At 51.5% G+C, this 16,746-nt stretch overlaps 1 protein-coding gene across 1 annotated transcript; it reads right to left on the bottom strand.

Moving 5' to 3' along the window:
- Positions 1-624: 624 nt before the first annotated feature.
- Styxl1 (serine/threonine/tyrosine interacting like 1) lies at positions 625-15,767 on the bottom strand. Its single transcript, XM_048368976.1, has 8 exons — positions 15,575-15,767; positions 13,241-13,302; positions 12,140-12,434; positions 7,108-7,253; positions 5,509-5,654; positions 5,060-5,157; positions 2,859-2,971; positions 625-883 (listed from the first exon to the last, which is right to left on the bottom strand). Exons 1-8 carry the CDS (start codon positions 15,675-15,677, stop codon positions 752-754), a joined length of 1,095 nt encoding a protein of 364 aa, XP_048224933.1. The 5' UTR covers positions 15,678-15,767; the 3' UTR covers positions 625-751.
- Positions 15,768-16,746: the final 979 nt, after the last annotated feature.

Raw genomic sequence — 16,746 nt, 5'->3', positions numbered from 1 at the left:
GCTCAAGAATTATGTTTGGGAAACGACTCCTTTTAAGATCTGAGGAGCCAGGCCCTGGTGCTAACGCCTGTAATCCCAAGCTCCTCTTGAGGTCGGAGGAGTTCGGTTTGAAACCATCCTGGGTAGGAAAGCCCATGAGACTCTTATCTCCAATTAACCACCAAAAAGGCCAGAAGTGGAGCTAGCTGTAGCTCAAGCAGTAGAACGCCAGCCTTGAGTGAAAAAGCTCAAGGACAGCATCCAGGGCCTGAATTCAAAGTCCAGGTACTACCACTAAAAGAAAGAAAAGAGAGAGAAACAGGAATTTCTAGGAACCCTAGTAGGGGTAGTGGAGAGGGGAGTTGCTCTTGGTAAACACCCCCAGACAATGAGTTGGGGGGCAGGGAAAGGAAATCGGAACCATTGATCAAGGGCAAGGTTAGAGTGCAGGGCCTAGGGGACAGGGCAACTCTCCACATTCCTGGACCAAGCACCCCAACACTGCTCACCCTTGTGGACTAACACAAGGCACCCTATATAATCTCCAAAGCCAAGTCCCAGTGGTGTATGGCAGTTGTCCCAGCACCAGGAGTGCCCATGCAGGTAGGTTCCTGTGGAGCCTGAGCGCATGGGCCCCGTCACCCAAGCTAGGGGCCTGGGAAGAATGGCAGCAGAACACACACAGAAACTTCAGGCAGCAAAGGCTCTTCTTCCAGGACAACCCAGCTGCCCCGTGTGTACTGGCCCACAGCCCCAGCAGGGTGCAAAGACATCAGCAGAACTGCTCCGTGATGTCTGTGACGGACATACCAAGGACCATACTCTCCCACTCCAGCAGCTGGCTCAACAGGCCCCGGTTGGGCCGCACGGCAGGTTTGCACTGCTTGACATAGGTCCAGGACCTCTGTGAGTACAGAAAGAATAGACTTCAGCATGGTTCTGGGTAAGGGGGTTCAGGAGGATGGGGGTACCTGCCTAGAGGTCCTCAGGATGGCTGAAGGGCTAGACAGGAAGAGCAGCAGCCTGGAGTGAAGTAAGGCAAAGCGATGGGAGCTGTCTGGGGCACAGTGGCACCTCTATTCTGAACAGGGGTACAGAAATGAACCCTATGTCCTGTGGCTCCTAGGAAGGCCCTGATTGCAAAGGTGGACTCTGCCTACAGCTCAGAAAGCAAGCCTGGCCCACACAGCTGCATCGCAAAGCTCACGCTGAGACCTGATGAGTTTCTGGGAGAAAGAGGCCAGAGCTGGGGCAGGTTCTCAGAAGGAAAGCAGAGAGCCTGCCTTTGGATAGGGCTCATCACAGGAGCAGAGGAAGGAGTGCAGTGACACCAAGGATGCAGGAGAGACGGAAGAGCACACATGGGCACAGACATCGGAGCTCAGGGCAGAAGCAAGTAAAGCCCACAGCATCGGCACATGCAGAAGGACCCAGAGCTCCTGGAAGACCAGCACGGAGCCCCGGAATCAGAAACAAAAGGAATCCAGATTGGAAAGAAGACATAGAATTGTCTCTGGTTGAGGATGGCATGATCTTGCAATCTGCACATGTCAGGGCTAACAGGAATTCAGCCAAGATGCAGCATAACAGAATCAATGCTTTCCATATGCAAACAATGAACAATTCAAAAGAAGTAAGTAAACACATCCATTAAGATGCTATCAGAGGGGGCTGGGATATGGCCTAGTGGCAAGAGCGCTTGCCTCATATACATGAGGCCCTGGGTTCGATTCCCCAGCACCACATATACAGAAAATGGCCAGAAGGGGCGCTGTGGCTCAAGTGGCAGAGTGCTAGCCTTGAGCAAAAAGAAGCCAGGGACAGTGCTCAGGCCCTGAGTCCAAGCCCCAGGACTGGCCAAAAAAAAAAATAAATAAAAAGATGCTATCAGAGGGCTAGGAAGGTGGCTTAGTGGTCAAGTGCCTGCCTGCCTCGCTTGCATGAAGCCCTGGGTTCGATTCCTCAGCACCACATACACAGAAAATGCCAGAAGTGGCACTATGGCTCAAGTGGCAGAGTGCTAACCTTGAGCAAAAGAAGCCAAGGACAGTGCTCAGGCCCTGAGTTCATGCCCCAGAACTGGCAAAAAAAAAAAAAGTAATAATAATAATAGGAAGAAGGCAAGAGGGAAGAGAGTGGGGAGGAGGAAGTAGAGGAGGAAAGAGGAAGGAAGGATACTTCCATATGCCAAGAATGGGGTGTGTGTCATGTGCATAGGGCAGATCACCAGATGTGGAATGACCACACACCCGGGACTCTTCTTCATGACTCTCCCTCCACTGTGTCAGCACCCCCAAACTTGTAGCCAGTACTAAGGAAGCTTATTTCTTTTTATTTGGTGGTCCTGGGGTTTGAACTCTAGGCGTCACGCTCACCAGGCAAGTGCTCTAATGCTTGAGTTACATCCCCCGTCCCAGGTTTACTCTTGTTTGTTTTTCAGATAGGGCCATGGGCTTTTGTCAGAGCCAGCCTTAGACCAGGATCCTCCTATCCCCACTTGCTGAGCAGCTGAGACTACAGGCATGCACCACCAGGCCCAGCCCCTCACCATGGTTGTCCTTCACACCTCCTGGCAAATGTGGAAGCCTGAAAGAGCAACACCTAGGAGCCCCTCTGGGTTCACAGTGCCAGCTCCCTGCTCCCCTCCTCAATTGCTGGCCAGGGCCCAGCTGGCACAGTGATTCTGTGCTTCCTCAAGCTCTCCCTGGGATTGCAATGTGGCACCATGCAGAAGTCCTGGCTTAGGGGGCCATGACTGGGTAATAGCTAAGTTTGGAGTCTCCCTCCCAGTGCTGAGCCCCATTTCCCTCTGGCCCAGCTATGACCCCACCTCCTCAGTGTGGCTGTGTGCTCTGCCCAGCCCAGCCCAGAACACATACCTTCAAGGTCTCCTCGTTATGATGCATTAAGAAGGCCACCACTGCAGCACAACTGCGACTGATGCCCAGGGTAGAAAAGACCAGAATGGCGGAGTTAAGCTCAATGTGAATTTCTGCAGAAGGAAGGAAGCGGGGAGGTTACACATGGCCCCCTTCTCTGTGGCTCTGGATGGTGAGGCAGCAGGAGTCTGGAACCTATGGTCCAAGAGTTCACAGGACTGGGTGCAGTGGCTCATACTTGTAGTCCCAGCACTCAGGAGGCTAAGGGCCAGAGGACTGAGAGTTCGAAGCCAGCCTGGGATAAGCCTCAGGTGGAGGGCTGGAGCTCAGTGAAAGAGCACTTTGTCTAGTGTGCAAGGCCCTCTCATTCCATCCCCAGCACTGCACGAAAAAAGGGGGAACTCATGGTCAGCTCCAGGCCCTAGGCCATCCATGTGCCTCCTCCTCCAGCAACACCGGGCCTCAGGAGCTAGGCCAGCGAATGCTGGCAACCCCAGCGATGCCAGAGGCCCAGGCAAAAAGATCTGGGTATGAGGCCAGCCCTTGGCAAAAATCCAAGATCCTGCCTTTAAAAAGTAACTGAACCAAAAAGGCTGGGAATGTGGCTCAAGTGGTAGAACACCTGCCTAGCAAGCCCTAGGCTCCAAGTTCAAATCCCAGTAGGACAACCACAAGAACAACAACAAAAGGAGGGATTTTAGACCTGATTGGGCAGGCTTCTAGCTGTAGAGGCTGAGGCTTTTCCTGGTTCCCACAAGGTGCTCACACACCACAGAGACTGTGTGTGCAGCCTGGTAGGTTGTGGCTCCATTATTGGGTGGGGGAGGGGCTCAGCAAAGTGTCTGAGCCACAGTTCTCACTTGGGAAGGGGGAGAATGGTGCACCACCCCTTTCCCTGTGGGGCTGGACACTGAGCCCCTCAGCGGGTGTAGATACATCCACTACAGGACTAGGACAAGACTCAAGGTGGCAGGGTGCTTGCCTAGCAAGTGTGTAGGTTCATCCAAGGAAGGAAGGAAGGAAGAGAAGGATCTGCCATCACCATGTAAATCTCCAGGCTCATGCTTCCCAGTGAGGGGTAGGAAGTTTGGGCTGGCCTGGTAATCCCCGAGAACAAAGCCAGACACATAAAGTCATAGACCGTCTGAGCTGGGGGGAAACTGAGGTACAAAGCATGGAAGGACTGGCTCCAAGCCACAGCACTGGGGCAGGGGCGGGCCTCACGCCTTGGGGCCTTATGCCGCAGGCCCTGCCATTGCAAACAGGACCATGAGTAGACTCAGCTTCTGATCTTAGTCAGGTGGCCGTGGGGATCTGCCGGGCAAATGAGGGGTGGCTGGACTCCAGGGCCGCCTCCAACCCCTCCTGCAAGGCTAGGGCAAGGGGTCCTGTGGGCCTCAGCCAGGGTTAACTTGACTCAGCCTTGAGCTGTGCTGGGATCAGAACTCAGGGTCTCACACTTGCTAGGTAGGCGCTGCGCCACTTGGGCCACACTTAGCACTTTTGGCTTGTGTTTATTCTTCAGGCAGGGTCTTGTGTTTTTGCCTGGACTAGCCTCAGACTATGATCCTCCTACCTACTGCCTCCCATCTAGCTGGGTTCAGGAAGCATATAGGACCATATCAGGTGTATTGACTGACATGGGGCCTCCGAAACCTCCTGCTTGGGCTGGCCTCCCCCTACGATCCTCCCAATCCCTGCTTCCTAATAGCTGGGATTGTAGGAGTGAGCTACTATGCTCTGCCTCACCAACCCAGCCCTGTTCGGCAGCTGGTAGGTACTGCTTGTGTGATGGGAAGAAAAAGGGGCAGGCTGCACACCTGGAGAATCATGGGAATTGGGACTGGGTTTTAGGGTCCTCCACCTCACCCAGCTGGGCAGAGCTCAGGCAGGGGTGGAGTGAGGGGCCTCTGGGACCTCAAAGTCCAGCACAGAGCAGGCCTTTGTGACACACATCTATGGCTGCATCCCTCATTGCAGCATGGGCTCTAGAGAGCCTGGCACTCTAGCTGGAGCCAGAACATGGGCGCTCAGCCCATGGGCAGTGCTCGTCCAAACCCCAGTGCCCCCAGGTAGACCTGCAGCTGCCTCCACATATGTGGATCTCATGCAGGGGCCTGGCCACCCTGGGCCATGGTGTGTCAAGGCTGGGCATGGACAGGAGGCGCCAGCAGGCCGCGTATGCTGGAAATGCTGCTCACCCATGAAGTGACAGATGGAACGCAGATGTGGGATGATGCTGTCCTCCGGGGTGTCTTCTATTTTCACATGCAGAAGGTGATCTGCGTCCCCCTGGAAACTGCAGAGACCACACACTGGTCCCTGGACCTGTGCACAGCCCCACCCCGGCCACTCCCAGCTCCTATGCTGAGTAACTGGAGATTCCAGTCTGCAGGGCACTTCCCTGCCCCGGCATCCATGTCTCTGGCACCAGGTCATCTCACAGTGAGTGACACTGTGCCCGTCAGTGCAGGAGGGCCTCACAAGTGGGCGAGGCCCCCAGGCCCAGGCCAGCGCAGGCGATGGCCACTGAGACCTACCCCAGCAGGTGATGACTGAGCCCTTGAGAGGGCAAGGGGCTGGAACATGGGAGAGGGGAGAATTAGTGACACACCCTGAGATGAAAGCCAACGGCCTGTCTTTCACTTACAAGGGAGTGGAGTCCATGGACACGTTGACGTGGGCTTTGATTTTCAGGTCCTTCTTGATCCTGGGGTCACAGGCTTGCTTGAAGCTTCCCAGGTAGACACGGCTGGGTATGATCTCAATAGGGTAGGGCTGAAAGGCATCCAGCTCCTGGGTGGGGAAGGACACGAGCTGCTGTGATTGCAGGGTGGGGGGGTGGGGGGAGCAGGGCCAGAGCCACGGGCAAGCGAAGCAGAAGATGCTGAAGATGCTGAAGAGAGGGGCTGAGCCTCAGAGGGCAGCACTGGCCCTCAACACTGCCACCCCTTCCCATACAGCACCTGCTCCACGGTTCCCTGGGAGATGGCTGGAGCACGTTAGGTGCTGTTCTAATGAAGATCGTTGTGTAGGGGGGTCCAGGGATGCCTGGAGTCAGGCCATCTCTTCCCAAAGAGTCCTCAACAGCAGAGGGCACAAGGGAAAGGCTGGGTGGGGCCCAGGGAAACCTCCCAGGAGAGGCCAACAGCACTGCTCAGAATCACACAGGGCCAGGGCTAGGGATATGGCCTAGTGGCAAGAGTGCTCACCTCGTATACATGAAGCTCTGGGTTCGATTCCTCAGCACCACATATATACAAAAGGCCAGATGTGGCACTGTGGCTCAAGAGGCAGAGTGCTAGCCTTGAGCAAAAAGAAGCCAGGGACAGTGCTCAGGCCCTGAATCCAAGGCCCAGGACTGGCAAAAAAAAAAAAAAAGTGGAGCTACAGCTCAAGTGGTAGAGCCTTGAATGAAAAATCTAAAAGTGGAGCTACAGCTCAAGTGGTAGAGCCTTGAATGAAAAATCTAAAGGACAGTGCCCAAGCCCTGACTGACAGAAGAAATAAAATATAATTTCATAAATATAAAGCTGAGCATAGTGGCATGCATATGCTTCAGTAATCCCAGCCCTTGGGAAGTGAGACAAGGGGATGGTGAGTTCAAGGCCAGCCTGGGTTACAAATGAAGCCTGTTTCAAAAACATGTATATATGTATATTCCATATAAATACTATATAGAATAGTATACAAACACTTCCGTCCACTCCCCAGCTTCCAGTATCATTAATTCATGGCCAATATTGTTTCGTCTATATCCCACTGACTCCAATTCTCCCAGATTATTGTGAAGGAAAATTTTAGAAATCATAATTTCACCTATAAATATTTCATTCTGTATGTATATAATATATATTATATAACATAATGTGTGTGCGCACACACCTGTGTGGATGCTGGTCCTGGGTTTGAACTCAGGGCTTGGGCGCTGTCCACTGCAGTCCACTGACCCTTCCTGAAAACTCTTCCTCCATCCTTCAGGCACCTGTGTGGCCCTCTGCCACCACCCATGTTATAGCCCCCAGTCTCCCCTGGGACAAGGGGTCCCCAGGAACCACAGGACCGACCATTTACCTCTGGATCCGGCTAGGGTTCAGGGAAGTGCACAGCTGAGTGTGGAGCAGCCCCTCCCCCTGCTCCACCTCTGGCTCAGCCTTTGGGCCATGAGCCCCCCATGGGGAGCCGGACCCCTGCTGTCCCCAGGCTGCTCCTCACCCCTGCTCCTCCTGCCCGGCCAGCCTGAGCTCACCTGGGGCATCCAGATGATTTTCTGGGTCCGGAGGAAGTGGTACAGGCTGGTGAAGTGCTCATAGCCACCTCTCAGGATGTAGACTGGGTGGCGGGTGAGGTGAATGAGGACCCGACCGAACTGCACGGCAGGCCCGGGCTCCAGTTCTAAGAGTGGACAACACAGAGACCAGCGCCCCCTGTGTGTCCAGAGCTGTCCCTGTCACTTCCCTGAAAAGATCCCTCAGGGAGCTGGAGCACTGGCAAGTAGAGAGGGATATGCTACAACTGAAGTGAAAAAGTAGGTTGGGGCTGGGCACCCGTGGCTCATACCTGTAATCCTAGCTACTTAGGAAGCTGAAATCTGAGGATCACGGTTCAAAGCCAGCCCAGGCAGGAAAGTCTGTGAGACTCTTTTCTCCAATTAAGCCACTCAAAAACTGAAAGTGGACCAGTGGCTCAAAGTGGTAGAGTGCTAGCCTTGAGCAAAAAAGGTCAGGGACAGTGCCCAGGCCCTGAGTTCAAGCTCTACAACCAACACACAAAAAAAGTGGACTGTGTGCATGGCTTAGGTGGTAGAGCCAAAGCCTTGGCAAGAGGAAACTGAATTCAAACTCTGGTACTGTCAATAAAGAAATAAATGTTCTGTCAGCAGCCTAACAAGTAGATTGAGATTTTCCCTGTAAATACACATACACACACACACCCCATACACTGTACACCAAGTCTGTGCTTTAGTATATTCAGAGTCAAAGCACTCAGCTAATCACCAATCGCCACACTCACCAACAACCCTGCCTGTGTTTGCAGACCTTTCCTCGCTTTCCCTAAGCTCCCAGCTTCTCTTACATCAAGCTCTAGTTAACCACAGATCTACTTTTGCTGAGGAATTTACCTGTTCTCCATATTTCCTATATCCCCTATTCTATCATGAAGGTATGATGTTTTGTGTCTGTCTTTTTGGTTTTCAGTAGTGGGGACTGAACTCAGGGGCCTCAGGTTTGGTAGGCAGTGTTCTACCACTTGAGTCGCACCCCAGCCCTGTGTTTATCTTCCATCCCTGGCTATTATCTCACCACCCTTTCTCTCTGTTGTTGATACCACTACATCTCATTCCTTTTCATAGCTGAATAATACTCCATTGTGTGGGTTTGCCACAGTCTGTTTTACCCATTCATCTGCTGATGGACATTGGTGTTGTTTCTAAGGTTGGGTTGTTTGTTACGAGGAACATTCATGTACAATCTTTTGTGTAGGTGTTTTCATTTATTCTGGACACATATCTTAACCTTGTAAGAAATACCAGATGATTTCCTGTGTGGCTCTACCATTTCACATGCTGGTCAGCAACGTGGGACAGTCCCAGTGTCTCCATGCTCCCTCCAACAATTGTTAGCATCTTTCTTTTTAAATTTATGCCCAACCTAAAAGCTCCACTTGTGGGGCTGGGGATATGGCCTAGTGGCAAGAGAGCTTGCCTCGTATACATGAGGCCCTGGGTTCGATTCCCCAGCACCACATATACAGAAAACGGCCAGAAGTGGCGCTGTGGCTCAAGTGGCAGAGTGCTAGCCTTGAGCAAAAGGAAGCCAGGGACAGTGCTCAGGCCCTGAGTCCAAGGCCCAGGACTGGCCAAAAAAAAAAAAAAAAAAAAAAAAAAAAAAAAGCTCCACTTGTTTTTGAAGAGGTCTCACTATGTCTTCCAGGCTGGCCTTGAACTTGTGATCCTCTGGCCTCAACTTCCAGAGTGCCAGGGACTACAGGCGTGCACCCCCATGCCTGCATCTCATTGTGGGGTTTGTTACCGCCTTCCCTGATCTGTAGAATTCAATGAGACCAAGTGCAAACTCCACATCTGTGGCAGGAAGGTGCATAGCTAAGCCTCAGCCACAGCCCTGGACCCAACCTGTGGCACAGCATGAGGAGGAGGAGCAAGAAGAGCACAGGAGTGGAGGGAGACCAGCCTCCCAGCCTTGTCCTGCCCTCCGCCATCCATCACTGGAAATAACAAAGCTCACCCTTCTGAATTAACTCACTTTTACCCCAGTGAGCACCAGTTCTTCGTTGCTGGTAGCTTGCATTCATTACTTGGAGAAACAGAACAGCGAGGAGGCCAAGTTTATGGAGTGGGGCTGGGGGGGGAAGACCCTAAATCAAATTTGAGATCCCTCCTGAGCCAGGTCTCATGAAGGGCAGGATTTGCTGAGAGAGGGGAAAATGATTTCCCAGATCTCCAAAGCTTCTCTTCCTATGTCAAAAACGTGTCCTGGGCCAGGCACTGGGGGCTCATGCCTGTAATTCCAGCTACTTAGGCTGAGATTGAGGGATTGTGGTTTGAAGCCAACCCCAGCAAGAAAGTCCGTGGTACTCTTATCCCCAGTTAACCAGCAAAAAGGTGGAACTGGTGCTTTGTCTCAAATGGTAGAGTACCAGCCTTGTGCCAAAAAAAAAAAAAAAAAAAGAAAGAAAGAAAGGAAGGAAAGAAGGAAGGAAGGAAGGAAAAAAAAGAACTGAGTAAGAGCTTAAGGCCTGGAGTTCAAGCCCCAGTGCTGGCACAAACGACAAAAAAAACAAAAACAAAAAACCCCAGCTTGAACAGCTTGGGGACCTGTAACCCACATTGCTTAAGGAAGGATGAACACGAGATATTTCATAAAAGAAAGAAGGAGGTGCTTTTAGTGCTGCTTGGAGAGAGACTCGGAGAGAGCCACTTCCTGGTTCCTAAGACACCGGCTAAGGAGGACGACTGCACGTGCGCAGGCTTGAAGGCGGCTGGTGCCTATCCAGGGGCACTGCAGCCCCCACGGCAGGCAGTGGCGGGTGAACCCCATTGAGGCGGTGGGGGACAACAAAAGGGCCAGGGGCTCACAGCCTGGTGGGGAGCCCAGGCAGGAGGGCCGGGGACGGGGTTCCCATGAGCAAGGGCTGTGCACCCCCAGGTACAGGCCCACTCACCTCTTCCTCTAGAAGCCACGGGGGGTGGGGGAGGGAGGTTGGTGCTGAACACAACAGGGCCAGGACCCGTGAGGTGCCACCTCCCCGATGCCTCACACCCCCACACCCGATCCGAGGCCACAGACTTCTCCCAGGTCTGAGGGTGATTAACGATGGGAAAAAGGCGGTGGTCAGAGGAACCCCAACATGGGTTTGGGCCTAACAGGCTTTGCATTTACTCAAAAGCTGCTGTCTGAACGGAGGAAAGTGCCTGGAGTTCCCGTGTGGCTTGGGGGTTCCTGCCGAGCTAGAGTGATGGAATGGAAAGAGGGTCTTAGGGTGCAGAATGTAACCCTAGAACTGCAAGTGGGAGACCCAGGGGCTGGAGGGGCACCAGAGCCGGAAGCGCAGGCGGAGCCTCGGCACCACCCCGTGGCAAGCGCTGGGATTGCACCCTGGAACTGCCCCCTGCCCGGGCCACAGGGGCCGAAAAGTAGGCTGTGGAGCCTCGGAACCAACAGAGCACCTTGGAAGTGATGGTGAGTACACACGCAAGCCCCACGTGGCTTCCCTTCCAGCTCACTGCCCAGGCTTGGGAGACAGACCAGGGTCAAACTGCCTGGCTCTCACCCCGACCCCACCATCGACCCCATTATGAGGCTTGAAAATGTGGTCATAGGTGTGATGGCACATGCCTGCAATCCCAGCTACCCCGAGCTAGGGATAGGAGGCTCCAGAGTTTGAGGACAGAGCAAAGCAAAAGTTAGCAAGACCCAAGTCTGAAGACAAGATGGGCATGGAGGCTACACATGGCGGTCCCAGCCACTGGGGAAGAGGAAGCAGGAGGACTGAAATCAGAGGACAACCTGGCAAAAGCACAAGAACCTATTCCAAAAGAGAAAGGACACTGGGCACCAGGGGCTCACGCCTGTAGTCCTAGCTACCCAGGAGGCTAAGGTATGAGGATCACAATTTGAAGCCAACCTGGGCCAAAAGTCCATGGAGCTGTGGGTCAAGAGGTAGAGTGCCAACCTTGAATGAAAAAACTAAGGCAGCTTCCAAGCTCTAAGTTCAAGCCCCAGTAGCTTTACAAGGGGGCGGGGGGGGGGGCTGAGGTACAAGTGGCAGAGTGCTGGACCAGCTCCATCAAGGCCATCTGGGTTCAACAGTAAGGAAGGGTGGGAAGAAGGAAAGGCCCACCTGCCTCCCCTGGAGGGTAGGCTGGACTTTGTAAGGACTGTGGCTGAGGGGAAGAGCAGGAAATAAAGGTCACAGCTTCTCCTCATCTCTGGGCTCACTCACACTGGAGAAAACCAGCTGCCATGTTTTCCCGTTGGCCACACAGTCCCTAGGAACCGTGGTGTGGTGAGAAGCTGAGGTCTCCAGCTTCCAGCTAGAATGAAAACAAGGCCTCTTAAGAGACAGAGGGAGGGAATCATTTCAATGCCATTGGTCCTGGCTCAAAGTCCCAGTGACAGCAGCTGGAGCTGATTTTTATTGAGGTAGTATCTCACGATTTCACCCAAACTGGCCTTGAACTCATGATCTTATCTGAGCCTTCCAAATGCTGGTGTTAACAGGCAGGAATGACCACCCCTAACCTAGGCTGACATTGTTATTACAACCTCAGAAGAAACCCTGGGTCCTCCCAGATGAGTAGTCCCTAAATTCTGGACCCATGAAAATAGAAAGCTAATTAGGTTGAATTTGGGATCACTTGTTACACAGACACAGATAACTAATTCAATATAAACTGGGCTAGCTTCAAACCATTTTTTTTTTCAGTTATGGGGCTTGAACTAAAGACCTGAGCACTGTCCCTGAGCCTCTTTGTACTCAAGGCTAGCACTCTGCCACTTGAACCGCAGCACCACTTCCGGTTTTTGAGTGGCTAACTGGAGATAAGAGTCTCACGGGACTTTTCTGCCTGGGCTGGCTGCGATCCTCAGACCTCCATCTCCTGAGTAGCTAGGATTACAGTTGTGAGCCTCCAGCACCCAGGAAACTTCAAACTCTTGATGCTCCTACCTCCACCTCCTGAGTGTTGGGATTCTGGAAGTGTTCCACCATACCTGGCAGTTAAATATTATTCTTGCCTACTGTTGGGGAAAAAAACCCACCTGTGAAATCTTCCTCTTCTTCCTCCTCCTCCTCCCTCTCTTCCTCCTCCTCTTCTTCATCTTCTTCTCCCTCGTCGGCATCCCCCTCCTCGTCATTCCTGTCCTCAGTGCTGTAATGGCTGCTGGGGCCGTACTGCTGGCTGTGTCTCTTGGGCTTGGCCTTGGGCTTGTCTCCCTTGTGTGTGTGGTCGGATTTGAGGCGCACCTCCAGCGAGCTGGTGTTTTTATCGTATACCACACAGTACCTCACACAGTCCAGATCCAGGCACTCAGGGACGAGGTACTGGTTCCCCTTCTACGGAGGCAGAGAGGCATGTGGTGGAGGCTGGCTGAGCACGCCTTCCCCACATACCAGCACTCCAAAAGCCTGGGGTGAGGGTGGTGCTCGCTCCTGAGGGTACAGGGCCGGGGATGCAGTCTGCTGCATTTGAGGGTCTCCCACAGCCGGATCCCCTTCTCAGCAGAATGAGCACAGCTGAGCATGCCACTAAAGGGCTGTTCCACTAAGGGCACAGCAGCCCATCCCAGCCTCTGCAGGAAAAGACACTACTACAATAAAAGTATAAATTGAGGGTAGAGGCAGGAAGGTCGTGGCTCAAGATTAGCCCGGGAGAAAAAATGTTGGCAAAAACAACCAACAAACTGGGCATGGTGGATCATACTTGTAATCTCAGCTAGGCAGGAGGCAGAGGTAGGAGGATCATGGTCTAAAACCCTAAGCAAAAACTATGAGATCTTCACTGAAAAATAAGCTAAAAGCAAAAAGTGCTAGATATGGTGGCTCAAGTGGTAGAGTACTTGCCTAGCAAGTACAAGGCCCTCAGTCCAGTGCCCAGCACCGCTGGATTATGGCCTTCTCGCTGAGTGATGGCAGGACCCTGTGCTGGCATCCCTGCCCCACGGGGAGGCAGCAGCTGGTTATTCTGACAGAAGTGGGGCACCTTTGGGAACAGGGGAGGATGCTGGTGGGGACTGCCACCATGGATGCATAGTGTCTTACAGGAAGTGCTGTGTCCTGGACTGAGAGCAGAATCTCTCCCCTTTCCCACCCTCCTGCAAGGCCGCCAGCCAGGCCCCAAGGCTCTGACATGTTCTGGATACCTTCTTCACCAGCATGGCCGTGATCACGTGACTCTCATCATATTCTTTTTTTGGACGAACATCTGGAAAGGAAAAGTGTTCAACTCAGAACTCGATTTGTGAAGAAACAGAGGATCACACTCCTTAGCATGACATCAGCAGTGTCCACTTTGATTTACCTGGCACATAGATTCCTGCATGTGTGCTCTCATGGCTCTGGGCTATTTGCTACTTCTCATAGCCCCTCAGGGGCAATGAAGTCCTGATCTCTGACTTGGAGAGTTTTCTCTTGAGGCTACAGAAGGAGATCTTGGAGGGCACCAAAGCCCAAAGGAACTCACACTGAGTACCTCATGAATGTAGACCCAACACAGACTCTAGAAGCTACAATCTAAGGTGTGGACAGTGCCCAGGCTAGACAGAGGTATGTATTGCTGATCTTTCTAAAAGATAAGAGGAAAGTGGAACAGATATACTTGTGGACATAAAGGAATAACACATCAGCTTGAGGAGGAGGATTATAAAAAACAAACTACTCACAAGAGAGAATGAAATGGGTCTGTATTGTGTGAAAAAACGGGTTCAGGGCTGTTGAAGGTGTGGGAGCCTGGTCAGGAATAACCCAGCCTTCCTGGGGGCTGCTTCTGTCACTCCCATGGAGGGATGAATTCATGACCAAGAATTAAAAATCACACGGGCCCCTCTACAGATGAATGGATCCAAAAACTGTGGTACCTATACACATTGGAATACTACATAGTGATTAGAAATGATAAAATATTGGCATTCGCAGGGAAATGGTCAGAACTTGAACAAATAATGTTGAGCGAGACAAGCCTAGAACACAGAGAACAAAGGGGCATGATCTCCTTGATATATGACTGTTAAGGTGTTGGGGTGGGGGCAGTAGAGACCAGGTCTGCGAAACAAAAAACTTCTTGTCAAATGGTATTTCCACAGTTTTGGGTCAGCGACCTTACATTAAGTATCTAAAGCCAAACAACTACTAAACATAAAAAGGTCTAAAATAGGGCTGGGGATATAGCCACTGCTGGGGATATAGCCTAGTGGCAAGAGTGCCTGCCTCGGATACACGAGGCCCTAGGTTCGATTCCCCAGCACCACATATACAGAAAACGGCCAGAAGCGGCGCTGTGGCTCAAGTGGCAGAGTGCTAGCCTTGAGCGGGAAGAAGCCAGGGACAGTGCTCAGGCCCTGAGTCCAAGGCCCATGACTGGCCAAAAAAAAAAAAAAAGGTCTACAATAGACCTCTCAGTGGATCACAATAACTCAACAGCTATGTATATATGATCATATAAGACAAGGATAAGCAAACTCTATTGTTGGTGTTATATTTAAAGTCCTAGGTGAATTTCCTTTGGCGTATGCCACGTGGCTACTGTATATGATTTTGGTACACTGGATATTGTATATATGCCTACCTGATCTAGGGAAGGGAAAGAAAAATGAGGGTGTAAGATATCATAAGAAATGTACTCACTGCCCTATTATGTAACTGTACCCCTTTTGCACAACACCTTGTCAACAAAATTTAATTAATAAAAAAATTTTGGGGGGCTGGAGATATGGCCTAGTGGCAAGAGTGCTTGCCTCGTATACATGAGGCCCTAGGTTCGATTCCCCAGCACCACATATACAGAAAATGGCCAGAAGTGGCGCTGTGGCTCAAGTGGCAGAGTGCTAGCCTTGAGCAAGAAGAAGCCAGGGACAGTGCTCAGGCCCTGAGTCCAACCCCCAGGACTGGCCAAAAAAAAAAAAAAAAATTGGGGGTGGGGCTGGGGATATGGCCTAGTGGCAAGAGAGCTCGCCTCGTATACAGGAGGCCCTGGGTTTGATTCTCCAGCACCACATATACAGAAAATGGCCAGAAGTGGTGCTGTGACTCAAGTGGCAGAGTGCTAGCCTTGAGCAAAGGGAAGCCAGGGACAGTGCTCAGGCCCTGAGTCCAAGGCCCAGGACTGGCAAAAAAAAACAAAAAAACAAAAAAACATTTTTTTTTAAATTACACAGGCCAGGTACCAGCAGCTTATGCCTGTCACCCCAACTACTCAAGAGGCTGAGATTTGAGGATAGTGGTTCAAAGCCAGCAAGGGCATAAAAGTCTGTAAGATTCTTATCTCCAATTAACCACCAAAAAAGTCAGAGGTGGAGCTGTGCCTCAAGTGGAAGAACATTAACTTTGAGCACAAAACTTCAGGGATAGTGCCCAGGCCCTGAGTTCAAGCCCCAGGACTACACATGGGTACACACACACACACACACACACACACACACACACACACACACAGACATTTACCACATATCTGCTGTTGCTTGTGTTTGTTTTGTACTTACCAAATAAATAGAGATAGTTGGGTTCAGCTAACCTGGACAGTTTTGTAGCCTGATTCAAGATGTTATAAAGCCTTGTTGGTTCACAAAATAACAATTCAGCCATCTTCCTATGGGGAATCAATAGTGGACAGGTTCAGCAGGCTTCTTTTTACATTTTTGATGGTCCTGGGGCTTGAACTCAGGGACTGGGTGTTGTCCTTGAGCCTCTCTGTGCTCAAAGTTAGCATTCTACTTGAGCCACAGTGCCACTGCCAGCTTTTTTTCCTGCCTGGACGGGCTTCAGATCCTCAGATCTCAGCCTCCTGAGTAGCTAGGATGACAGGCCTGAGCCACCAGTGGCCGGCTCAGCAGGCTTTTAAGATGAATGCCCATAGAATAAGACACTGGATTTAAATTTGAACATACCTCAAACTTCATAATATAAGTAATCAGGAAGGTTTCAAGTTTGTGGAGAAGAATGTACTGAGTGCAATGAGTACTGAGCACAATGTATGACACCATACACACACACATATTACCATATAATATATAATACAGGCTGAGCCACCAATTCACTGGTCATTTTGCAATTAATTCCTGATCACTCACCATGTGACACAGACTGGACATAACCAAGATAGACACAAACTACCCTCATGGAGGTTGCAGATGCAGATATCCCATCATAAAATAAAGCAAGTAGGAAGTATAACTTTAAGAGGAGGCCTAGCCAGGAACCATGGCTCAAGCCTGTAATACTAGCTACTCAGAAAGCTGAGATCTGAGGATCACAGTTTGAAGACTAGGCAGGAAAGACCGTGAGACTCTTATCTCCAATTAACCACCAAAATCCCAGAAGTGGAGCTGTGGTTCAAATGGTAGAATGCTAGCTTTGAGGGAAAAAGCTCAGGGACAGCACCCAGGCCCTGAGTTCAAGCCCTAGGACCACCACAAAAAAAGGGGGGGTGGGGAAAGACGCCCACCTGTGAAAGCAGGAGCCGATGGGAGTCTCACGTCAACTTATACCAGGGACTTCTGAGCTCACTTTCTGACCAAGGCAGTGTAAAAGGAACCTGGCTGGTGAGAGCCCCTCTAGCCAGGTCACAGGGCTGGACTTAGGATAAACAGCCAATGGGGATGTTTGATTAGGGGTTGCCAAGCCAACCAGATCCATTTGTTCTGCCTGCCTCCCA

The sequence above is a fragment of the Perognathus longimembris genome, chromosome 1 (assembly GCF_023159225.1).
Source record: "Perognathus longimembris pacificus isolate PPM17 chromosome 1, ASM2315922v1, whole genome shotgun sequence".
In the NCBI taxonomy this organism is placed as follows: domain Eukaryota; kingdom Metazoa; phylum Chordata; class Mammalia; order Rodentia; family Heteromyidae; genus Perognathus; species Perognathus longimembris.
This window is presented reverse-complemented; position numbering and strand designations above follow the sequence as displayed.